The sequence below is a fragment of the Cydia amplana genome, chromosome 10, assembly GCF_948474715.1.
Source record: "Cydia amplana chromosome 10, ilCydAmpl1.1, whole genome shotgun sequence".
NCBI lineage: Eukaryota > Metazoa > Arthropoda > Insecta > Lepidoptera > Tortricidae > Cydia > Cydia amplana.
In genome coordinates, this window is record NC_086078.1 from 6,342,056 (window position 1) to 6,368,375 (window position 26,320).

Here is a 26,320-nt window from a genome sequence, read left to right on the forward strand (position 1 = left end):
TTTAATCACCAGTACTAGAGTTCGCTTTTATTAGCGATTTCATCGAGATGTAGCTTTATTGAATTATATTTGAGTGATATGAAGTTAGAATGTAACTGTGAGATCCTCTTATTTCAGCCCGTACAAGATTAGAACATTGAACTTTATTGCGTAATATAAAAGTCCAGTTTTAAATGATTGACCTGATTATGATACGTTATGACTAAAGTTCTTTGGTAAATAAAAACGAAACGCAGGCTCAGGCATGCATTTTCGCCGCGCGGTAGAAAGAGAGGGTTACGTCTTACGCCTTACGGTCACGTGACACCTGTTACGAGTTTAACAATTTTTCCCCATCACAAAAAGTGCACAGCGCCGCTAAAGAAGTTTTCACTTCAAAAATATTTCCAATAGCGCTACAAAAAAAACTTTTTTACTTTAAAAACGCAGAATAACTTATGAAAGTTACAAATAAGTAAACAACGTTGAACTGTCTGGGATTTCAGAAGGTCATTGTGTCTTGAAGTTATTTCAAACATAGAAGGAGAAGTACCTATATCGTCTGATTACTTATTTAACTCTACCTGTACCTTGAGGTACCTTGAGGCGTATTCTGATCATAAAAACAGATTATGAATTTGTATTTGTTATGGATATGATGATCTACTGTTAAAAGTTAGCAATTTCCACTCTGTATATTATATGCATAAGTAAAGAGAATAGATAGGATGAAATTATATATGTCTTTGGCATACGCAATGTATGTACTATGTAAGTACTCATGAATGATGCATGATTGAAGTGCAGTCGATGACACAATAATGTAGGTATCTCTACATAATGTTTGCGGTTATCTATAAGGTTTAGGTACTGTACCAAAGAACTAATGAGAATAATATCAATTCTATATCTACTTACGTATTTTTTTGAACATGTCTTATTAAGCCTTTCACACATTCATGACAACAGTTAATTAGTATCGCATTTCAAAGTTCAATTCGTTTTTACTTATTATTGTAGCATAAAAACAACAATAACTAGCAGTAAAATATACAGTAGCAAGAAAGCCGTAAACCAATAGAAATGGGCTCTTTTGAGCGACAGTGTCCTTGCTTTTGATCTTTATATAGGTTATAGGTACCTACTTATTTTCCATTTGTTTGTTTTCTTACAACGAATATTTTATGATTGCAATTTTGTGGAATCATAAGAGATTTACTTAGGTACCTACTAAAAATATTTTATATAAATGTTGTATCAAATGAAGTACCTACAGAAAAATGTTCAAACTCTAGAAAAAAGTTACTTCATCTTACTGAAAACATAAAAATTAAGGCTCCAGAGTTGACCTGATAATGCCCAATTGTTCTACATTTTCACAGGCAATATTACGTCCACCTCCTTTTCAGGTTGATAGATGGCCAAAAGGGCTAAGCTGGTTGGATGTTTATTAGAACAATACATTTAGGAGCCTCAACGGGGCCCTGAATAGACCTTTCACGTTAACATTCAATTTGGTTAACTGCGAAAATCAAAATAGGTAATGAATTAGGTAAATTAACTTTGCTAAGTTTAGTACCAAAATCAACAAGACTTGTTTATTTAACCGGAACCTTTAGTTCTACCACGTTCTACCATCAGAGGGCCTACCGCGAACCACGTTCGACGTGTTGCCTCCCTGTCACACTTACGTACGAATTTACAAGTGCGACAGAGAGACAACACGTCGAACGTGGTTCGCGGTAGGCCTTCTGTTGAGGCTTTTCACGGTCCTTGCGGGTTCGAACGAGTTAATGTTCCATTTTACGAGATATTAGAACATCGATACCAAATTAATATTAAAAATGTCTAGTAAAGTTAAAAATAAATGTTAACAATATTTATAAAAGGGCTCACTGATTGTCAGTCCGCCGGACGACATCAGCCTGTCAGTTGTTCGGAACTGTCAACTTTTTGTTCTAACTGACAGGCTGATGTCGTCCGGTGGACTGTTAAACAGTGGGCCCCTTTAGACTACAGGGTTAAAAATTCAACAAAAAGTTTGTTGTTCAACAAACACTAATTGATAAACATTCAGTTTAAACGTTTCTTAATACGTCTTTTCATTGCCGATATATTTAAACATTTGTCAGCGCCGTCTTGACACAAAATTAGCCATGTCACTTAATTAATAATTTATCCACTACTACCTAAGAAATGGCGACTTTGTTCGTTAAGTAATTGATTACACTTAATATATTATGTTACACGTTACGCAACACAATACAGATTCGTTTAAAGGATAGAATTACAACTAACCTAGACAAACAAGTGTCAGGTCATAACCTTCGTAGGTTAGCGAATGCTAACCTACGCAAGACCGAGACCGACCGACCGACCGACCGTTGCTATTTACCAATGTAAATATATGTATGGATCATTAAAATTTTATTGCATGTACCTGATGTACCCGTATTGTAATTTACAAACATTTTGCATGTTGGCTTTATGTCGACTGAATACTGATGATAAAACTGTATTAAGACCTAATTGTAACGTATTATGGCAAATAAACATTTCTATTATATTCTATCTATACATATATACGATGATGGTATAAATAAGAGTAGTGGTGTTATAGGTAAACTTAATTACCTACCTACATACTACCAAGTTTTCAAAAGTGGTCTCTTACTTAGCAACCTGTATGTTAGCCAACTTCTTAGAGTTTTAAATAAAAAAAATAACACTTATTTACTTAGGCAGATCGATTTGCGTAACTTTCCGTATCTTTGTCCCCATAATTATAATTGATGATACACATCATCATCTTCCTCGCGTTGTCCCGGCATTTTGCCACGGCTCATGGGAGCCTGGGGTCCGCTTGGCAACTAATCCCGGTAAATGGCGTGGGCACTAGTTTTTACGAAAGCGACTGCCATCTGACCTTCCAACCCAGAGGGTAAACTAGGCCCGTATTGGGATTAGTCCGGTTTCCTCACGATGTTTTCCTTCACCGAAAAGCGACTGGTAAATATCAAATGATATTTCGTACATAAGTTCCGAAAAACTCATTGGTACGAGCCGGGGTTTGAACCCGCGACCTCCGAATTGCAAGTCGCAACCGCTAGGCCACCAGCGCTTCATAATTGATGATACACATATAATTATTAAAGAAACGCAACGGTAGGTAGGTAGTTATTTTTTACATAATTGCACTCTTGCTTAGTACCATAGTATCCCCTATCCCCTACTAAACTTTACCTCGTATTGACCGAAACTATGAAACCCATAAAGTTTGTGTCCGTATGGGGTACGTTACGTACCTACGCAAGGAAACCTGAGCATTGTTCCTATCGCTTCACATCTCTTAACTCATTCCCAACAATAAATATTTTGATTGATTGATAACAAACGTGATTTTTTTCCGTTTTTTGCGTAATGGTACTTCCGTACCATTACGCAAAAAACGGGTTCCCCTTCGTCCGCAAGTCCGACTCACACTTGGCCTGTTTTTTTACTTTGATGCTACTTTGTGACTACAACGAACGTTGTGTTAAGTTAATGTGGTGGTAATTGACAAGTTGGACCACACCTATTACCTACTTATTAATAAGTCAAGTTGTGCTTCCCTTTTTAATGAAATAATCTACCCGCTTTTTCATTAAACTAAAAAGTGCCTCATAATTACCTAAAATATTCGGATGCCGCATCATAAAATCCTGCTTCGCTCTGATCACGTCCAACCGCACCTGGTTTTCCATGGGTGCTTCCAAAGCCGAAAACACCAATGCGCCAGAAATCAGATAGACGAAGTAGAACGCCACGTAACTCAGCAGCAGGAAAGTAAAACGAGTCTTTCCAAAACACCTCTCAGTGGCTATTAAAGGTTGGAACGGAGGATGCTCCTCTTCATACAAAATCTCCCGCTGCACCACCATCTTCTTCGGATAAGGGTAGAGTTGCGAATGCACCACCATATCGTCGTCACTTCTTGAGCTCATGCTTCCGTACGAATGAACACGCGTGTATTTATTACTCGCCATTATTGAGTCAATTTCAAATTTCGAACTTCAAATGTCCAATATCAAGTTTCAAAGTGTTCCAAACGGCGGAACGTAAAACTTTGGTCAACTGTATTTAAAAAACCGCTTAGGATGATTAGGTTCGACGAATAACGCTATAGTCTCTGTCACTTTACAGTTACGAAGGCATTTTTCGAGTTTAGAAACGACCATTTTGATACATTTTACGGTTGGAAGTGAAGAAGCGCGGCAGTACGTTCAACGCGGGGGCCGTTGAATAACTGGTTGGGTTGGAGCGATGTATCAAGTATTTAATCTACGGCGTGTTGTTGGTAGATAAGAGGTTCATTTACCGACCTACCTACTTAAGTTTTTTGACGTTGCTGTGATAAAGACGGGATACTTAGATGTCTTAGCGCCACTTGCACCAGTCCACTAACCTGGGGTTAACCGGTTAAATCCTTAATCCAGTGTCAAATTGTACTGGTAACCATGTTAACTCCATGGTTTAACCGGTTAACCCCGGGTTAGTTAATGGTGCAAGTGGCCCTTAGATACTAGATACTTATACTGTTCTTGTACCTAAATAAACAACTATTTATTTATAAACTATACGCGCTCGAAAATCGCTTAGACCCTTTTGAGTATGATAATTAGATTTATATTAAGTTCCCTTCAATGTTTGCCACACGTGCGTAATTGTATTGAAAGTTTAGCAAGCTAAAGGTTGCGATGTTGAGTTACGATCGTAGCAAATGTAGACATTTGAACGTTGCGATTTTGCGAGGGATTTAATGTACCTACGATAAGTAAACAAACTTTGATGGCGAGGTATTCACCAACGCAACTAGGGCTTGCAATATCCGCCCATTTTTCGCATCCGGATATTTCGAATATTTATTGTTTTACTATCCGGATAAAACGGATAATTCGAATACTTACTTTTTATTTATTAAAACTCACATGAACTTAATAAAAAGTGTAATATAATATAATTTTACGGACACAAGGCTGCGAGCAGCAAGTATTAAGCAATTTTTCGGCGTTCTACCATTTTATCGATGCTTTTAAGTTTATGTGCAAGTGCAAATATATAGCTGGTGTAACCGTGAGGTTAGGTTAGTTAAGTTAATACCTACGCATGACTGTGTTGAGTTGTCACGTGACGTGATAATGGCAAAATGAAATTATACTCACCAAACACTAAAAAATATTTTCGGCAAATATTTCTTACATAACCTTTAAGTTTAATTGCTGGATTAGATTAGATATAGTTTTAGAACAGGTGACACAAACTATATTTGTAATAATTTACTAGGGTATGGCGATACTTCAACTTCCATTTAATATTGGCAGTCTGCGCTGTGAAATTAATTTCTTGGACTGCCAATGTTTTTATCAAAACCACTAGGTTTTGATAATATTTAGAGAATCGAATATCTTTTAACTGTTAGAACAGTCTCTTCTTGTTAAGATTTTACATTGCATTTAAAGTCAATCAAGGTTTTCATTACATATTTATTCAAATAGAAAATGATAAAACCTTCATCATCATTTCTGCAAAACCCTACTGCATTTCGTTCGGCAGTTCAATACCTATAAATCGAAATCATCCTCCGTTGGCCTCATTTTGGTTCTGTTCGCACTTTGTTCATAATGTATTCGGACGCTAACGATAATGACAGCGCATCAGGTTTAACAAGAACACGGTACAAGTATGTACACTCAAAGTTACTTTTACGGAGCTAGGTCGATCTGCATAAGAATATCTCAAATATCAAAAAAATAAGGGGGTAGTCGACAATAATATTGAAATAAACAGTTTTTATAACGTAAAAATGTATCCAAATAATTAAAATCAACCGACAACGTGATTACCATTATAACTTTAAACGTTTTTAAAATAGTTTTCTTTAAAATTTTAGTATTCGAATTATTCGTTTTATCCGGATATCAACTTCACCTAAATGCGGATAGTAAATAGAACGGATATCCGGATAAAACGGATATTCGGATATCCGGATTGCAAGCCCTAACCGTAACCGCACCGCCAGAAAGAAAACCTACAGGTGACGTTCGGATGGCAACTGTAGTCGTGTTCATGTTGCGACATAAGGTACTGTTACGGCTTTAACGCAGGCGTGTATCTGTCAATTTCCTTGATAAAATGAGTGACGGAATGAATGTCATAATCGCAGCAGTAATACGGTGGCTAACGTCACTCATTTTATCAAGGAAATAGACAGATACGTACAGTGGGCCAAGAAAGTGGTCTACCAATTTGACAAGTTTCTGCGAGATCTAACGATCGCTAAGGTTGACTTTTCTAACGGAGTTTAAAGTAAATCGACCTTGTTGTCTCATGACGTTCAAACGAACCTCAACCGTAGGGTGGTAGACCACTTAACTACAGCACCCGCGTCAAAGCCGCAGTAGTAATGTCGCAACAATAATGCAGCTACCGTCACCTTTATTGTATGTACGTGGTATGTATGTTAAAGTTTGTCTTTTCTTTTGCTAGAATTACATACATAATGATCTAAACCAAGTATCAAGATAAATTAAATGACGTCAATATGCCAATTGTAAACAGTAGAGGCGTGGCTTCTGATAAAAACAATAATTATTGCACTTATGTATTTATTATTACGTTTTCCCTAAGATACTAAAGTTCACGCTCCAGATTGCATCATAGATAGCAATATGTATATACTTACAATGACTGACGATTGAAGATCGTTGCAAGTAAAGGTCTCAACTCAACTCTCAAGTGATTTTATTGAATCTCCTTTAACTAGATAATTCGTCCCTCTTTTCGGTGCTCACGAATGTACAATATGTACATATGGGTGAATCAACTATTTCTTGTATATTCTGTCCCGTCAGCCATGCAATAATAGTAGCACAGTTTGTTAGAACTCTCGTAAATACCTGCCACCTGCAATAATATGTTACTCTTCGAAGGCCAAATCCAAAATATGTGACACGCTCTTATAGTTCTACAAATAAGATCGTGTCAGATATTTTTGCAGTCTTCGTTGTGTAACATATTATTGCAGGTGTCTGTCTGTACCACGTTATATCATAGTGCTTTGTGGATGGCCCGTTTTGGAAAAGGCTTATAACTGCCACAAAAATGTTGTTTTGGTTCATTTAAAGGATTTAAGGATTATTAGAAGGATTTGAAGAATGACCCAGGCGAGCGTAACCATGGCAACGAAAAAGTTGATTCACTCTAACGGTATATACACGGCGGGAAGAAGTTGATAACTCGCGGGAAATAATGGAAAAAATGTGAACCTTATGTAATTTAATTTAAAGTTCTACCTAATTCTTCAACAAAATATCTCGAGTTATCAGCTTCTTCCCGCCGTGTACGGTCTTATACCTACTTGTATATATTAAGGACATGTGAAAAATAAGAACTTGCAGTTTATATAGTACGATGTGATTTACATCGTAGTTGTAGATGGATTCACAAAGTAGGTACCTTTGTGAATCCATCTACAACTACGGTATCTGTTAAAGTATAAGTTAAGATTTATCGCTTGCATTATGTTGAAACTACTTTTAACTCTAACTTTAACTATACGTATTATAACATAGATAGCTGGCTGAGACTTAACTTTTGCAACAATGATGCTGATTATAAACTAAATTTGAAGACTTCAGTCTATATAATATGCGTGTCTCTAATAAAGTATAAGTTACAGTGTCTAGAAGCTAGAAGTATTTACTTAATGTCAAAACGAAGAAAGACAAATGACAAAAGTTACGATATTATCTCAAACTTAGGCACGTGTCACCTTAAGTAACATATGATACTTTCGCGCCGCTCAGAAAAATAGCAGAAAAGATAGGAATTTTCCAACAAGGTCGTTTCTGACATTGAATTGGATTCAAAATTACTTAACAATACCGCTAGTACTATAACAAAAAATATGATTACCTACCTACGCAGATATTGTATCAATTACTAAACAGATAAGTTTACTTACAATGTAAAGAGTGATAAGTGATAACATGTGTTCGACTTATATAAAGCAGACTGATAAACTGACCGAATAAATTTGGACCTAAGTCGGTCATGGTCAATTTAAGGAGCGCCCACACTAGCGATCAAAACATGTAAGTTAAATGACAATATATGGTTAACTAAAGTCCGTCAACCAAATCTTGTCAGTAGTAAAAGGCGGCAAATTTGAAAAATCGCGGGTTAGCAACACTGTGTTCAAATAGTTCCAAAACGCGTGTCATCTGTGTTTTATCTGTGGAATGTGGATCGTGAACGACAGCCGTCACCTTATTTGTTTTCATTTGGTTTTCATTCTGAATCGTTTCTGTTTCAAGAGATATTTCTGCTGTCACCATTAAATACCAATACATTAAATAAGAATAAGCAAAGCTAAGGGGCCTACAATGTACAATCATGCTCGTTGGCGTTGATGGTAAACATTACTAAAAATTGAGGTTATGACAAGTATTGGAAGAACTCTTTCGAACTTTTACGATTATGTTCAGTTTTTTGTTTTAGGGTTAAAAGGCATAAATAAAATTAAAACGTATGCCTAAATCTATCCAACAAGACCATAAATTGTGTCCTGGAAACCGTCCATAGGCCCACATGTCTAATATTTTCAGCAATCAGTTGTGACTATTTACAAAGGTAAACTTGATTATATCGCCGTTCTTTCGCAATATCTACCTAATCCATACATGTTTGTTGCAGGATTAAATCTTGCCCAATATAAGGCGTTCGTAGTAGGTAGTATCTTTTCAGACAATACTTACCTATGGCGGTTTATATGTACAACGCAACCAAGTCGAAAAGTGACCCTTATCTTATTTACCTTTAAATTAAATAAACACCCAAATATCAGTTGTTTTATTTTTAATATGTATATTGTACAATATATACCAATCAAAAAAATTACACAGGTATGTCATATTCATCCAGAACAGTACACTAATTTACATTAACAAGTGGCATATTATATTGTAAATAACAAATATATGCACTATCTAATTATCTGCATTTTGATATGATTTTATTTTAGTAAACTTAGAAGACATAGATAGGGAACAAAGAGAATATAAGCAGTTGTTTTTGATATCTTCAAATTTGTTCATCATTTTGATTAACATTGTTTTAACATCGCTTTTAAATTGTCCGTCCATGTTTCAATTTTTTTCAATAAACCGCGAGTGACAATTTGAATTGACGTACGCAGGGCGCGCTCAGCGGAAAAAAAATCTGTTGGTTCGATGTACATTGCTGCTTTTCTTAGCGCAATACTGCTCTTTGAGTGTTGCCCTACTTTAGTTTGCTTTACATTGCTACTGACAAGATTTGGTTGACGGACTATATCTCATTTCCGGAATTTATTAAAATCCCGAAATTTTCATTTGACCGAACGCGTTTTTTCTCAAAACCGTAAAATTTTTAGAAGTGAATCTAACCTAACGTAATTAACCCAATGGATTCTACAGGATCGCGTTCGGTCAAATTAAAATTCGGCAAATGGAACATCGAGCAAACATATTTCGTAATTGAGATATTTTACCCAATGACCAGATGAACATCATGCAGCATGGACTCAGCTTTATGCTAGACACTAAACTTGCAAAATGCTGGTTGTATTGTATGGATGTAAGTATATGCCAGCTGTCGAATCGCTTACGTTGCGTATCTTACGCATTAGGTACTTTATGAACCATGGACCTAGAATATTACGGACGGACTGTCACCTAAGACAAACTGTGACACTGCAATGGCGGCCGGTTTGAATATGTGCGTGTAGACGAGTGTTACCATGTAACACAAATTCTCCCCTAATTTTATTTTATTTATTTTTTATTTTATTTATTAAACTTTACACATAAATTAACAGTATAACACCAAAGCACTTATGTGGTATATTACATAATTATATTAAAATATTTATACTTACAACAGAACAAACTTATAACAATGAGATCAGGGATGCATTTTAACATTATATTATTTATCTATGCACCTTATCAGTTTCCTGTAAAATACACCAGCACTATCAGCAAATATATCTACATCATCTGACTCCAGTATGATGCGGTTAAGAGCAGTTTGGGCCCGAGCGGTGGGAGCGTTGGCGCCGCGCCTCGTGCGCGCGCCGGTGCTCGCGAACAGGCGCCGCCGCCGCCGCGCCGGCACCGCGCCGCCCACGCCGCCGGACCCACCCGGCCTGTTGCGACGTTTGCCCGTGACACCTGAGGGCCTACCGCGAACCACGTTCGACGTGTTGCCTCTCCGTCGCACTTGTGAATTCGTACGTAAGTGTGACAGGGAGGCAACACGTCGAACGTGGTTCGCGGTAAGCCCTCTGCAGTCCCATTCTCTCAAGCACGGATGCGCCATCTACTTTATTGTGAAGTAGTTGGCGATAATGCATTATATGTAGCAGCTTTCGTCTAGTCTCTAGTGTTTGAAGGCCGACCATTCCTGGTGAAACAATTATTTTTAATATCGTGCTAGTTTTTTTTTTAATTTAAAATAAAAAATTAGGACAGTTTTACGTTAGACAATAAAAAAAGGTGTGTACGTATCTGATTTTATAGGTCTTGAAAATGCGCAATATTGCACAATTACTGTGCAAACATTATTTTCAATACCTAATGATATTTAGCATCGTAATGAAATCAGTTCGTCATGTTTTTTTTTAATTTATACATTTAACTTGAAACACATCTGGTTTTCAACAAAAAAATTATAATACATAACAAATAAACGTTAAGTATCGCTCCTTAGTATCGGGAAATTACCATACCGACCTAGTTTGAAATGCACAATCAATAATTTAACCATTTACCTAAATGATCTCTTAATAAATAATGATTTAATAAGAAGGGTATCAATTACCCTACTTTCGGGAAATTACCCTATTCATGTTACTGGTCACACTCCTGTTTTGCAGTTTGATAATTTATAAACAACAAATTATCGTGATTTTACGTACTAATTGATAAACTTAAGTATGAAAAGTTATTCCGTGACTTTTTTTCTTTCGATCGGTACAATTCTAGCAGGATTTAACTACGCATATTTTATAGTTTTCTTCGACATGTTTACTTCAATGACGTTTCGATTCGTCTGACGGCAAACTGGTGGATGTGGGCTGTCAATGTGTGTGTGTCACGCGTAAATACTTAGAAACTGGTGGATGTTGGAATCACAGCTGTGTTGTAAGCGAAACTCTGTCCGTAATATTATAGGTTCATGTTATGAACACGCATATTGAAGTTACTATTAATGACTGTATAAACTGACTGTATCAGTTTTTCATACCACTACGGTGGCAAACAAGCGAGCGGCCCGCCTGATGTATCTAACTAGGTATCTAAGTAAATATTTCAATGAGGGTGTTCCCACTTGCATCTGTGGGCACGGTAGTTCCCCCGCCAAGTCGAGCATTATACCGTTGTCATATAAAGCTTTTAAATAGGTACCTAGATAAGAAAACTAAGTAGATATAACCTACTTTATAAATGGCAATTAAATTTAAGTATAATATTGTCATTATTCGTGCTAATAAAATGATAGTCGTGAACAGTCACCTTTTGTAATAGGGTCGAATCGAGATAATAATAATAATCGGGAACATGTGACATATTCACTGACATATTATGTCTTTATATCAGGGATGTTGCGAACATCCGCATCCGCATCCGCAACCGCGGAACTTCCGCATTATTTTCAACATCCGCATCTGCATCCGCATCCGCATAAAATCGATGCGGAGCTTATGCGGATGCGGATGTCGAATAAGTCGGTACAGGAACGTCTTAGCGGCGGCGTAAGTGCTAGGTAATTTCGTCATTACCTATAACGAAATCGTCTAGAATAGTCTAGATCCAGAAAATTCGGCGAAGTTACTGTTTATTAAATATAACGCACCTATATTCTTGCTCAAATACTAAACGTTTCGTTTTTTTAAATAAACAAATACTAAACATGTAATATTTGAAGTTTTCTAAGTACCTAATCTTGACATCCGCATCCGCATCCGCATCCGCGGATGTGAGCCTTTAAATATCCGCATCCGCATCCGCATCCGCGGATGTCAAAAAATCTGCATCCGCAACATCCCTGCTTTATATTCAAGAAACGGAAAATGTATCGCTCCTAGCAGGATTCATAATTAATTACGCATAAACACACACGCACACACATACCTACCCCATATTTCCATATGTTCAGCAAATATGCCCCATAAACAAACTATATTATTATAAAATTAAAAATAACTGATTTGCAAGACCGAAGTGATCCCATAAGTGTTCCGTGAACAAAGTTTTGTACGGAACACTAATAAAGTTAAATCTAGAAATACATGCAATTATTTCTAGCAAATTGACAAAAAGTATTTAAAGCAGGCCACTGACGATCCATCGATCCGTCCATTCATCCAAATGGACGGCATCCTAATATTAAACATTACGTTTTTGACATTCACGGACCGATTTTGGATTGCAGCCACGCTATTTGGACTGTTGGAAGGCTCGTCAGTGGCCTGCTTTAGACAATTAAACTAGGTAATCTAACCTGAGATACAAGGATGGTCCCGCAAGAAGTCGTGCTTGTACTTTTGGACCTGCCGAGCCCTTTGGTCGTCTGGTTGACCCTTCTGACCCTCCAATTGCTGGAATACCAGCGCTCCTGTAATAGAATTTTTTTTTATATAACAAAACAGTGTTTCTTATATCTTTTTCATTTCACGAAAATTATTTCACGACCACTTGGCATAAAGACATATTTCCCGATCCCCTAAACTGGGTCCAGCTGTATATTTTTCTTCTTTTTTTATTTTTCTTCTTTTTTAAGGGAACCTCCCCAGGACGTCGCGAGCAGGTTAAATGTAGAAAAACACAAACTTAACAGCAATGAATTTGTAACTAACCTTAACAGCAAAAATCTACAAACACCAACGTTCCAAAAATATATTTACACGACACACGACCTTATTCTCAGTGTCTTACAGGCGAGATAGTATATTTTTGGAACGTTGGTTTGAAAATATGTTTGTGAACTGGACTATACATCTGCCACGGCTTTGCTCTTCGATTTTAGTGAGGCGTTTTAACGCTCGATTCGCTCGGACATGTAGGTATTTTTTTAGTTATAGGTAGGTACTACAAAATAGAGTTTCAAATGAATCGCTAAACTGACGAATTTTCAGTACCTAAAAACTCTTACTCTCTAATAATTTGTTTTTAAATAATACTGACGGTTAATTGGTGAGAGGGCTTCATTTTGCCGAGTGTGTCCTTTATAAATACCTATGAAGTTTATGAAGTATGTCTTGATAATACCCTGAGGTACCTATAGTATAATTAAAATAACACAGGAAACACGGCACGTACTTAGAAAGTTCGTGGGTCCTTAAACTCGCTTCGTTCAAGCTAGTACACAGATTTTTTACAGTAAACAGGTTGAATTTTTTTATAAAAATATATTTTTTTAAATATTAACACATCATAGACAATGATAGAGGTACGTATTTTTGGAGCATATTTAGAATATCTAATCTATCTAATACCTTTAAACGAGTAATTCTTGCATATTTATTTATTTATTTATATATATATTTCGGGGATCTCGGAAACGGCTCTAACGATTTAGATGAAATTTAGTATATGGGGGTTTTCCGGGGCGAAAAATCGATCTAGCTAGGTTTTATCTCTGGGAAAACGCGCGTTTTCGAGTTTTTATACGTTTTCCGAGCAAAGCTCGGTTTCCCAGATATTAACAATAATTTAGAAAATCCTTATTCCACGTTAAATGGGAAATGGGTTATTAAGTACATATTCGTAATCGCCTTTTTGAAAGTGGGTTTGGTGTAAATTCTAAGAGGTACATAATAATTTAGTGGAGTAGTGGAGGGTGAAGTTTAATCTATAGCCTTCTTTAATTAGAGATACTTACTAGATTGTTATTTCTAAAAATAATTTAAGATTGACTTTTGAACAAAAATGATATTTACTTATATATTGTGTGACTGGTCGTATGCCTATTACATACCTAGTATTAACCTAATTTGTTCATTACAAAACACACAAACTAGAAAGAAATACCTTGAATACTAAAATCCCTTTCAGTCGCGTATTTCATGCATGATTCATATGAATAATGTCACAATTACAACTTGAAGTGCACGTTTCGTATTTCACCACTTGTGGTTTCATTAAATATATAACCCACTATAAATTTTTTGCTATTTAGATTAATAACTTGCGTAAAATAACCATCACAAGTTGAAACTAACCCAAATATGTGAACTTTTGGCATTAGAATGACAGTGACATTGACAGCGTGACGTTCGGTCGTATTGAAGTCTGAACTCCTAGTACAGAGTTAATACAAACAGTCCAAAACGCCTAAGATTTTAAACTTCCCGCTATGTTTTGAGTATGTTTGCTACTGGTGAACGTAAAATACTTCCACACAGGAGTGTTTTTCGGAAAGAGACTAAAAATATCCCAAAGTAAAATAATGCTTGCAGGTTCGTGCGTGTAGAGGGGCCATAAAGCGTTCCTTTTTATTATAATTTAGTCTACTCAAACTGACTACCCGATTATTGCCTGTGAATGTGTGCGTAGACGTCATTGAGAATATCTCCGTCTTTCTCTAAGACGCAAGCGTGAAAGGGATAGATCTTGGTAGCATCGAACTTTACGACTTTTGACCTCTTCCTCGGTTATGGTAGCCTGGTACTTTTGGTAAACATTTGTCTTAATAAATCACTGGTCGTCGGTTGCATATCGCTAATAGGTACGGGGCAAATGACCTCTTCCTCAGTCATGGTATCCTGGTACTTTCTGATTAATGTTTGTCTCATTATGTCGCCAGTATGTCGCCGTTATGTCGCCGGTATGTCGTCGTTATATCGCCATTATGTCATCAGTATGTCGCCAGTATGTCGCCATTATGTCGCCATTATGTCGCCATTATGTCGCCGTTATGTCGCCGTTATGTCGCCATTATGTCGCCATTATGTCGCCAATATGTCGCCAATATGTCGCCAATATGTCGCCAATATGTCGCCAATATGTCGTCAATACGTTGTCAATACGACACTGTTATGACCCTAGGCATAGGTCCCTAATATGTCGCCAGTACGTCGCCTGTCGCCAATATGTCGCCACTATGTCGCCTGTCGCCAATATGTCGCCAGTACGTCGCCTGTCGCCAATGGGTCGCCAGTACGTCGCCTGTCGCCAATGGGTCGCCGTTGAGTCGCCTGTCGTCAATAGGTCGCCAGTACGTCGCCTGTCGCCAATGGGTCGCCGTTGAGTCGCCTGTCGTCAATAGGTCGCCAGTACGTCGCCTGTCGCCAATAGGTCGCCGTTGCGTCGCTAATAGGTCGCCAGTAAGGGGTATAAAAGGCGGGTGCGCGCTGCGAGCGATTCATTCATTCTTCAACCATCGGCTAGCAGTGACTCTGGTTCTCGGGCGTTTAAATATTCGGTGAGCAAAGTTCCTCTACTACTGTTGCTATGTTTGTTTTCGCTTGGAATTATCCTGGTGAATTTAAGCGTGGAAATGGTGTCTGTGTTTGGTTTTACGGGGACAATATCGTCGTAAAGCTGATCTTAGACTTTTGTGGAGATTCTTTGTTACCGTGTACGGGATTTAAATATAGTGAAGTTTCCTACGCAGTGTTTTTCTAAGTGCCGCCACGTTATGCAGGGACAATATCGTTGCATAGCAGGGACTTGGAAAGCGTGTCTGTGTTTAGTTTTACGGGGACAATATCGTCGTAAAACTGAACTTGGGCTATTGCGGGGATTCTTTGCTACTGTGTGTTGTTATAGTGAAGTTTTCTACACTGTGTTTTCTAAGTGCCGTCACGTTATGCAGGGACAGTATCGTTGCATAACAGGGGCTTGGAAAGCGTGTCTGTGTTTGGTTTTGTGGGGACAATATCGTCATAAAACTGAACTTAGATAGCGGTGTTTAAGGGAATTTCACTTCTGTGTTTAGTTAGTTTGATTTTGTGAGTAGTTTGGTTCGTAAAATTGAACCTAGTTATTTTAGTGTTTTACTATGGGGTCTTTTGCTATATAGTTTAAAAACCAGATCATTGTTTGGACTGACTGTTTGTCCGACTGGACCGCTCACCCCTTGCGGTGTTAAATGTGAGCTGTCTAGGAGTCTTTTTGTTCCAAGATGAGGGTTATCTTGGCACCTTCTCTTTACCAACATAGAAGGTGAAAAACGTCTCCCTCCTTAGCTCTCCAATGTCCAGCTGTTAGATGAATAATGGGGATGTCACGTGCGCATCATCCGGAGTAATCTGGGCCCATTTGAAATCTACAGTATTTGGAGGCTTCGTATATTAAATATATTTATTTATACCACTTATATACATAATAGGGCCCTGTCTTACCCATGTTGCCACCCTGCCTTTGTGCAACCCGCCATGGGGGGAGACAAGACCACGAGCTGTTAGGTTGCATTCTCGGAATCGCTCGCCGAACTCTTACAGCTTCTTAGTAGGGATACACTTGCGTATATTCCAAAGTACCAGGTCGATGGTAAGTACGAACTGTGCTTTGGTTATACTAGAGTAGGGACAAGGGTAGGTTTAGGGTAAATTCACACACCAATTATTCGGAATTTAGGGTTCGTTTTAGTCTTGGTCTGTAAAACTGATGTATTTTTCTTTTTAAGGGACTTCAACTACGGTCTCGCTATACTAAAATTGTGCGTAAATAGGTATAGGGTTTGAATTGCTTAGATCTTCCAATATTTAAATTATTTGGGGAAAATAATTAACGTAAAATCTTATCTCTATTTTTATTTATGAAATTCTGGTTTTCTGGTGTAAAGACGAGGTACTGAGTATTACAATCATGTTTCTAAGGTATTTACACAATAAAATCATAAATATCAAGTTGGGATTAGGAACACAGTCTATTCGGAGATAGAAAATCGACGACTAGCTGTTTTAGGGAACCTTTGGCAGGCAAGAGTAATCCGAAGGATATTTTGAGTGAAATAATGCTCATCTTGATATTTCAGTCTCATAAAATATAGTATATTTTTAACAAATAAACTTAGTACTTCGTTCATACTTCTAAAAAACTAGAAATACAGTTTATATTTTAGTTCTGGGGAATGGAAATGGGATTCGCATCCCTAGTTTTTGAAATAAAAAAGAATAGTAATTTTGATGACTGATGGATACTTTGACACTTCTCTTCATAGTCATCTAGGCACGCATAGGTTCCGAAGTGTTGGTCATAGCCCGTCTGGCTAAAGAGTAGGGTAGGAGTTCCAATTGACCTTGCTGATTGGACTAGGAGCCCCCAATCCTGCATCGAGCGTATGGGTAGCATATTTCGTATAGAAGCTGGTAGTTAATAATATTAACTTGAAATGCTAGGGTGTAAATGGGCTTACCCCAGGAGTGCTACTCATATGTTATCCCGGAGGCTTAATAGATTGTGGCAGGCTTCTACCAACCCCCTTTTTAAACTCATTTTACCAAATATATTCCTTTTATATTCATATTATCATGTATGCTGCATTTACCTAAATAATATCATTTGAAGTAAAATATAACAACATTTACATTACAGTAATAAATTCTGGTAACTTTCAGTACTATTTCTGTATTTTAATAAATTATTCTAGTAAGTTACTCGTTAACATCATAATAAATGTGCTTCCAATTTCATAATATATTTTTCCCAAAGTCCAGGTAATTGTAAATAAAATCAGAGTCCAAAATTTAGCTGATACTCATTAAAGAACCTAGGGTACCGCGGTTCACTTCGAGGGGTCCTAACGCTAGACTAGACGATCACGACTAAATCACATGGCCATATTCTAAGGGTAAATCTAAAGAGGGTGTTTATATTATGGTAAGTAAGTAAGTGAATAGTGGGAGGTTACAATTGACAGTTATAATATTAGTTATTAATTTCACTTCTTCCAATTTTTATACCATTACTTATTGTAGGTATATTACATTTCTGTCGAATCTGATATAAGTTTTGATAATTTGATTATAATTAGGTAATTACAAGAAATCCGTACTGTTTTTAAACTGGCAACCAACCTCAAACTTTGCTGAACAGGTGTGCCAGGTATTGGACAACTTTTGGGTCTCTTTTGTTCTTTCATCACCTATCTATAAATTAGCTTAAATTATTTGTATACCTTATGGAGTATATAGGTATATTATATAGGTACTGCGTTAAAAGTAACATCAACAACTTGCGGCATACATATTAACTAATATTAAGTTAAAGTATCATCATCATCTTCCTCGCGTTGTCCTGGCATTTTGCCACGGCTCATGGGAGCCTGGTGTCCGCTTGGCAACTAATCCCAGTAATTGGCGTGGGCACTAGTTTTTACGAAAGCGACTGCCATCTGACCTTCCAACCCAGAAGGTAAACTAGGCCCGTATTGAAATTAGTCCGGTTTCCTCACGATGTTTTCCTTCACCGAAAAGCGACTGGTAAATATCAAATGATATTTCGTACATAAGTTCCGAAAAACTCATTGGTACGAGCCGGGGTGTGAACCCGCGACCTCCGGATTGAAAGTCGCACGCTCTTACCGCTAGGCCACCAGCGCTTCTATTAAGTTAAAATATATTGTTATGTTATTAGGCCTCAATTATCATTCTATTTGTCATTTGCAAGTGCCAGATGGGTAAATTTTACATTGGTTATCATTTTATTTTAGTAAAATGTTGATAAGCCCAATTTCATCACATGTGCGTTCTAAAAAATCTTCCTCTATGTTACGAAAACGGATGGAATTTTCGTAACTTGATGGAAAATTACTTTTTAACTTTTATAAGTTGTCATTCTTGTATTTATCTCGTTCTTAATGAGGAGCTTTTCTACCAGCTATTTGTCATCGAAATGTAATGAAGAAAAAAATCGAAAAATAAATCGGCCCAAATAGCAGGGGACATAGTCATACTATAGCCAATACGTTTAAGTTTTAGCACTATATGCGTTAGGATTCATTAGGATCATCTGATCCTAATGAATCCTAACTAAAGGCGAAAGTCAATAGTTCACTTCTTTAATTAATTAAAAGGGTCTTTAAACTTCAAGATTCAATACGTGAAGAACGTAACATTGCCCGAAGTCGGCGATCGGAGATAACTGGCTTTTCGCTGATCGATCGAACTTCGTTCTCACTAATTTGATTTTCTCCGAAGGTGCCAATTAATGAACCTGTGAGCGACGAGTGTCAAAGTTTCATTTTATCTACCTAAATCAATGAAATGCTTGTTTTAATAAAACTTTTGTGTGGAAAGGAATAGTGTCCAATAAAAGTAATAAACGTTGCCAAGATAATGAAACAAAAATTCGCGCGTAAATTGATAAAAAATTTAGTTGGGCTTTTATTTTTATACGAGCTCTGATGCATACCTACCTATATATGTTCTCGTCTAGTCAGAGCATTTTATGAAGTTCACCTATTTGTACAAAAATGTTTTAGATAAAAAAGCAACACAGTTTAAGACTAAGTAGGTAATATTAATTTTACAGGTATAGACATTATATTCTAACAAGTATAAATTTATAAATACAATAAAATATCAATTATTTCGAGTAGAAATTTAATAAATGTGGAAAGGGATAAGTATAATCTAAGAGAAAATTGATACCGAATTACTTTATTTCCGATCGGTCAATGATTTTTCGGAATAGACAAATTCGGAAAAAATATTTTCGGATTTTTTCTAAATCGGAACTATAAGCTTTCGTCCATATGAAAATCGGATTTTAAGTATTCGGCAATAACACAGTCGTGATTTTCTTCTTTCGTCGTTTTCAAAGTCGTAATTTCGATATTTCGGACATATAAAAAATCGGGATTATGAAAATCGAGGTTATGAAAGTCGGAAAAACATATTTCGGAATATTTGGGTGTTCCCGTTTCTCTTGTCCCGGTGTTCCTCTGACCTCACCCTGACCCTACTTAATGATATAAAGTATATGTTTGGTGAAAAAATAGGTACCTATACATATATTGAATGTCAAAAATCACTTATTTTTTTATTATACAAAAGGTTAATGGTATATAAAAATCATACAAAACTAACTTTAATATATCTAAATATTCTTTATATTGTCTTAATAAGATACCGTTGTCTAGGGCCTGAGCATATGAACGGTTTTTTTAGCACGCCCGTATTTGTATTTCATATTACAATGAAATTCATCTTTCGAGAAAAATAAAAACGGAATAATTCAAAACTACGAGACAAATGCAGCCATTTCAAAAGTAAAATAACGATCCAATTTCAGAAACCTAACACTTTGGTAAATATATATTTGACATGAAATATATTGAAATTGCTGATATTGAAAAAAAAAATGAAATGTCTTTACGCACATTTTCACATCCAAAATTACAAATTGCGGCTATTGGTCCGTTTTCAATGTCATTCGAAATGTTGCGTGCTGAGAATTTCTAATTTCTGCTTTTGTGGTCTGATTGCAGTTGACCTTGTAAAAAAATCAATTTTAACGCCATTATTCACGCAGTCTACTTTCCAATAGGTAGGTACCAGATTTTTAAGATCAAGTTCTGCAGGAGAAAAGTCGTAAAGTGCTTAAGGGAGATGTATCATAAAGTCTCGTAAATGTAAGTTTTTTTCTTTCTATTATAGTACTAACGATACCGGAGCAAAGGCGCGGACAGACAGACGAACAGACAGACGGGCATGGTGAAACTCTAAGGGTTCCTAGTTGACTACGGACCCCTAAAATATGAATACTGATGATTTACTCCTGATTGAGAATTTATCAAGTTGATTAAGAAAAAAACTTGGCTGACTATTAAGTGGTGGATGTGGTTTATCTTATTAACAATCGTATGATTTTTACTACAACTTATCCCACTATTCCCACTGTAGTAAGAGTAACGTTTCTTTATCGGCTCAACAAATTAAATTCATTACCTCTGCCTATTACCAGTCAGCCGACAAAAACGTTTCCAGAATAAAACCCTTAATATTTAAGTGAAAGGAAACCTAGATTGGACGGAAAATCCCACAATTTTACCAGGAGGACCAACTTGTAATGACTTTAGTTAGGTCATCATTCTCTTGCCCATGTCCCATTTACTTGGGGTCGGCGCAGCATGTCTTCCTCTTCCATACCTCTCTGTCACCCGTCATCTCATCATTCACTTGCGTTCGTTTCATATCATCTCTCACACAGTCCATCCACCTTTTCCTCGGTTTTCCTCTCCTTGTACTTCCCTCCACATTCATTCGTAATACCTTTCTCGTCACATGACTTTCATCCCTCCGCATCACATGTCCGTACCAGGCTAGGCGGTTTGCCCTTACTTTTTCTGTTATGGGTGCAACTTTCAGGCTTCCTCTTATATACTCATTCCTTATCCTATCCATTCTTGTCACGCCACACATCCACCTTAACATTCTCATCTCCGCTACATGCAATCTCTTTTCATCCGTCACCTTTAGGGGCCAACACTCTGATACATGACGACAGGTCTTATGACTGATTTATAAATTTTACCCTTCAACCGAAGAGGCATTCGGGCATCGCAAATGGTTCCCGTGACCTGTCGCCATTTCATCCATCCAGTGCTAATCCGGTTTTTTACGTCACGATCGATATTGCCATCGCACTGTACTAGCGAACCGAGGTACTTGAAGTCGGAGCAAACCGGCAATGTAACGCCGTCGAGTTTTATGGCAGCAAAACTGGAGAGACCGCCAAAATCACAGAACATGTGTTCTGTTTTAGATCTGCTGATCTTCAGGCCAACATTCTCCAATTTTTGCCGCCACTTCTCAAGTCTGTTCTGCACCTCGAGTTCGTTTTCACCTACAAGCACAATGTCAATGTCATGTAATGACTTTAGTTAGGTATTTGAACTAAACTCCTTTTATATTAATCTATGTAGTTACTCGTAGGTACAAAATTGCTGAATTTTGCCATTAAGTATGTATATATATTCATTACTTGTTTTATATACCAGTAAATAAAAACCAGTAATTATAATAAACTGGAAATTGTATTCCCTTCAAAATAATGTCCTATACTATTACAACTAGTGGGGTATACAGGGCCATAAGGAGCCCAGGATAAACACGCGCATCCATTGCCTCACGCGTACCTCCATTATACACCCCGGCATCACTAGACGCATCGTTTACACCGTCTCTTCTTCTATAAAATGTCACACGCTACTTACCAGTACCACTCGTGAGGTACAGGGCCATAAGGAGGGTTAGGGTCAGTACGCGCAACCATGGCCTCACGCGTACGTCCATTATACACCCTGGCATCACTAGACGCATCGCTTACACTTTCTCTTCCTTCTATAAAATGTCACACGCTACTTACCACTCGTGAGGTACAGGGCAATAAGGAGCGTTACGGTCAGTACGCGCAGCCATTGCCTCACGCGTACGTCCATTATACACCCTGGCATCACTAGACGCATCGCTTACATTGTCTCTTCCTTCTATAAAATGTCACACGCTACTTACCGCTCGTGAGGTACAGGGCCATAAGGAGCGTAAGGGTCAGTACGCGCAGCCATGGCCTCACGCGTATGTCTGTTATAAATCCAGGCATCACTAGACGCATCGTTTACACCTGAAACAATTAAATATAGATTATTATGATTAAATTATATGTCTACTTACAAAAAACACATCTGGTTATCGCTTTGCTCTCAGGCACTTATTTTTAATACACCTCTATGTTACGTTACGTCGCGGAAATAACATGTTATACAGTTTTAGAAAATTTATTTTGGATAAAAATATCAATCAAAAATATCTCAGTTGATGACCTGTTACAAAATTGAATAATAGCTATGCCCAGTTGGTAATCACCCTTAGACCTACTTGTAAGTTGAGTTGAAGTAAGTGTGTAGATATTTAAAACTGTTTGAGTTTAATGTTTTACTTATACGTATGTATATCGTTTTATCAATTTAATCTTCTATATATATAAACGTGAAAGACCTGACTGACTGACTTAAATCAACGCACAGCGCAAACCGCTGGGACTAGAAAGCCCAAATTTGGCAAGTAGGTTCCTTATAAGGTCTAGGGGTCCACTAAGAAAGGATTTTTCAAAATTCATAAAAAAAAACAAAATTAAAAAAACTCTCCTGCGTGTGCGAAGCCGCGGGCAAAAGCTAGTAGTCCATAAGTATCTTTGCAGTTCCTTACTACATCACTTAGTAACACTACTTACTTACTTACGTTCTGATACTGGCTGGAAACTGTCTCCAGTAGGTATAGGTACTTATTTTTCGTTTTGCAGTAATATCGAACCAATATCGCAAAAGAACTTTACTACGACATAGAAGACGGCCGGCAAGTTATTTCAACTCTTATTCCAATGGCAGACATCTCATATTCGTTAAAGATCTTGTAACGTCCAATTCCAAATCGATTTCAATTTGTTTGAGGGCTCTCAAATTTGCGGATTCATCTGGCCGAATGGATTTACTCTGTTGTTTTTCCGAGTTTGAGTTGTTTTATATTTAGGATTGGAATTAAATTGCATTTTGGGCCTGTCAAGGGGAGCATACCTAAAGATACAGTCTACTGCATAAGACATGGTGGAATAACTAAAATTAGACATGGGTAGTTCGCGAATGAAAGATTAAATTCACTTGATGTCACTCGTTCATTCACTAGTTCAGTTCGGATTCATTTAGGTCTTTACTTCAGCAGTTCAGTTTAAAAACCTTTTCATTTACTTGCTCATTTGCTTAGAGAGTGACAAGGATGCCATGTTAAACCTAAGATTCATAAATAAATTTTTTTGACTGATTCATATTGAATGAAATTATCTATCAAATTCTTCACTCAACTCAATATATCCGCAAATGACAGAAATGAAACCAGTACTGTTGATATAGATCAGTGGTGGGCAAACTTTCTTCATGGGGGGCCAGAAAGTTTAGGAAATTTTAGTGGAGGGCCAGAATTGTAGCCAAAATTTATTTTGATTTGCGATTTATTTTTGAATCGTGGGCCAATCGTTATTAATTATTTCATAGGACCGGCGGCGGGCCGGATAAAATCCATTCGCGGGCCGGAGCTGGCCCGCGGGCCGTACTTTGCCCACCACTGATATAGATGGATCTGTTGAGCTACTGAACTAAACTGAACTAGTGAACTAAAGAAGTGAAGTACCTACTTCAGAGCGTACGAAAGATGCATATCAATTTTTTCTTTTTAGTGACACATTTTGCGCATGACTAACTAAAATTATTAAATAAGAAAACTTTATTTTGTCAATATTTATGAGCTTTATTTCGTAAAAATAGAACCGGCATTTTACTCTGTCACTCTAATTACGCCTTCATCAAATCAAATCAAATAAAATCAAATATTTTATTGCATTTCATGTGTACATTTGATGCTTGTATATAGCTAAAAGCTAAGTAAAGTCTCAACATGAACCCTGAGAAGTTATAGCAACATTAAATATGCGTAAACAATATATGAAATAACTAAAATCTTAATAATAATTTTTCACAATAATTATAGCAACTGACTAATACAACTGAATAATCTAATTCTCACTTAAGAATTCTTGAATGCTTATAGTATGATTTGCTGATTAAATATTGTTTTAGTTGTGTTTTAAATTTATGAATGTTAGTTTCTAGTGTTTCTACCTGTACCTATTGACTTCATTGGAGTAAAAGAGAAAGATCCCCGCAATTTGCGAAATTCGGTTTGCCCCTCTGATAAGTAATTATAGCGTTCTCACTATAAAAATCTACACAACGGGCGATTCGGAAATTTTCCGCCATAATTAGTAGCCCATATCAAGTTCACAGTATGACGCAGTCATCCGTCCGGAAACGAGCTGAAATCAGAGGGTCTACCGCGAATCACGTTCCACGTGTTGCCTCCCTGTCACACTTACGTACGAATTTACAAGTGCGACAGAGAGGCAACACGTCGAACGTGGTTCGCGGTAGGCGCTCAGCTTTTATTAAGGTGTTCATAAACTCCGAGCGTCATTTTTGTGTTCATGCATTTTACTTAGATAATAAAAACAAATTGAGCCAATCGAGTGAAGGGAATAAAAAAAACAATAGAAAAATAATGTCAAAGTACGATTTAAAGCTAACATGGTCATTTACACGACTATGAACACTATGGAATACGGGGTGTTTACCATGTATAGGGGTGTTTACTTTTTTATTAGTTACCGATATTTATAATGATAGTTATCATAATTCTGTGTTAAAAAATTACATTAAATTAAGGTACAACAATAAGCAAATAACATAATGATTTATTGTACTTACTGATTATAACGTTAGATATATTCAGTTAGTTAATTCTACCTCGGAAATATTCGATTTACGAATAGATCTACCAAAGGATAAAGTCGTAAAGCTTAATGTAAGTACTAACTTAGGTAAACCTAAACCGTAAATCTAAATTTATAAGCGCTAAACGCTCTAAATACACATTTGAGTAGGTATCCTTTATAATTAACTACTTTCCTCATTACACTTCGGTTCTCAAGGTAAATATTTACGCCAGTTAAAAGCAGTGCCAGGCGTGTCTCACTTCGCGATTTCGTCGCTTTGCTACAAGTAGCTAAAAGTACATCCGTTCCGGCCCCAATTTTGGGGAAAGCCATAAGCCGCGCGTGACGCTGTCGCCACCTAGCGGCCATATCTGTGCTGATCGTAACAGACGCGTTTTGTTAGAGAGTGAGTCTTCTGTACTTAGTACTATTATTTATTCTGTGGCAGTGCTATATCCCCTTAATAATGCCTAGTGTTGCCATGTACTCCTTTAAATTATTTACCCTTCCGCCGGCATTACATTATGACGGTAACAAAGTGCTGTTAGGAAGTCGACTGTACTTCGCAAATCGGCTTACGGCCGTCAACGGCTGACTTATTGGACGTACAGTTGGCTTGGGAAATGGGAGCATTTTATTTAGCTTTTAACGTGGAATTTCTATTTTGTTCCGTACTGTTTTAAGTTGCGAGGCAACTGTCACATGAAATAAAACTCTTACATTGTTCTTGCCGATTTTAGAGCTGTTGTATGTAATTTAAAATTGCAATTTAAATTAGTTTTATTTTATAAATGACGTTAGTTAGGTTTACACAAATAATCTCATCATTCTTGTTTACCTAATTATTTGTAAAAAAGATTTATGGCTCCTCTACACGATGGGCCAGCGCCGGCCACTCCAAGGGACGCATTTATGCGTTAGAGGGAGCAAGTGATATTACTATCTCATTCTACCGCATGGCTGCGTCTCTTGGAGTGGCCGGCGCTGGCCCA

At 37.1% G+C, this 26,320-nt stretch overlaps 1 protein-coding gene across 3 annotated transcripts in view; it reads right to left on the minus strand.

Moving 5' to 3' along the window:
- LOC134651380 (potassium channel subfamily K member 1-like) overlaps positions 1 to 22,638 on the minus strand; it is a 31,319-nt gene extending 8,681 nt beyond the window's left edge. The window contains exons 1-2 of one of the 3 annotated variants that reach the window (XM_063506471.1): positions 22,523 to 22,638; positions 12,562 to 12,675 (exon numbers count right to left, since the gene is read on the minus strand). In XM_063506471.1, coding sequence (XP_063362541.1) covers positions 12,562 to 12,675; positions 22,523 to 22,622 — 214 coding nt within the window. In that variant the 5' untranslated portion in view covers positions 22,623 to 22,638. Of the gene's footprint in view, positions 1 to 3,649; positions 4,393 to 12,561; positions 12,676 to 22,230; positions 22,343 to 22,522 lie in introns of those variants that run through there. The other 2 variants (XM_063506472.1, XM_063506470.1) reach the window with 2 other exon arrangements.
- Positions 22,639 to 26,320: the final 3,682 nt, after the last annotated feature.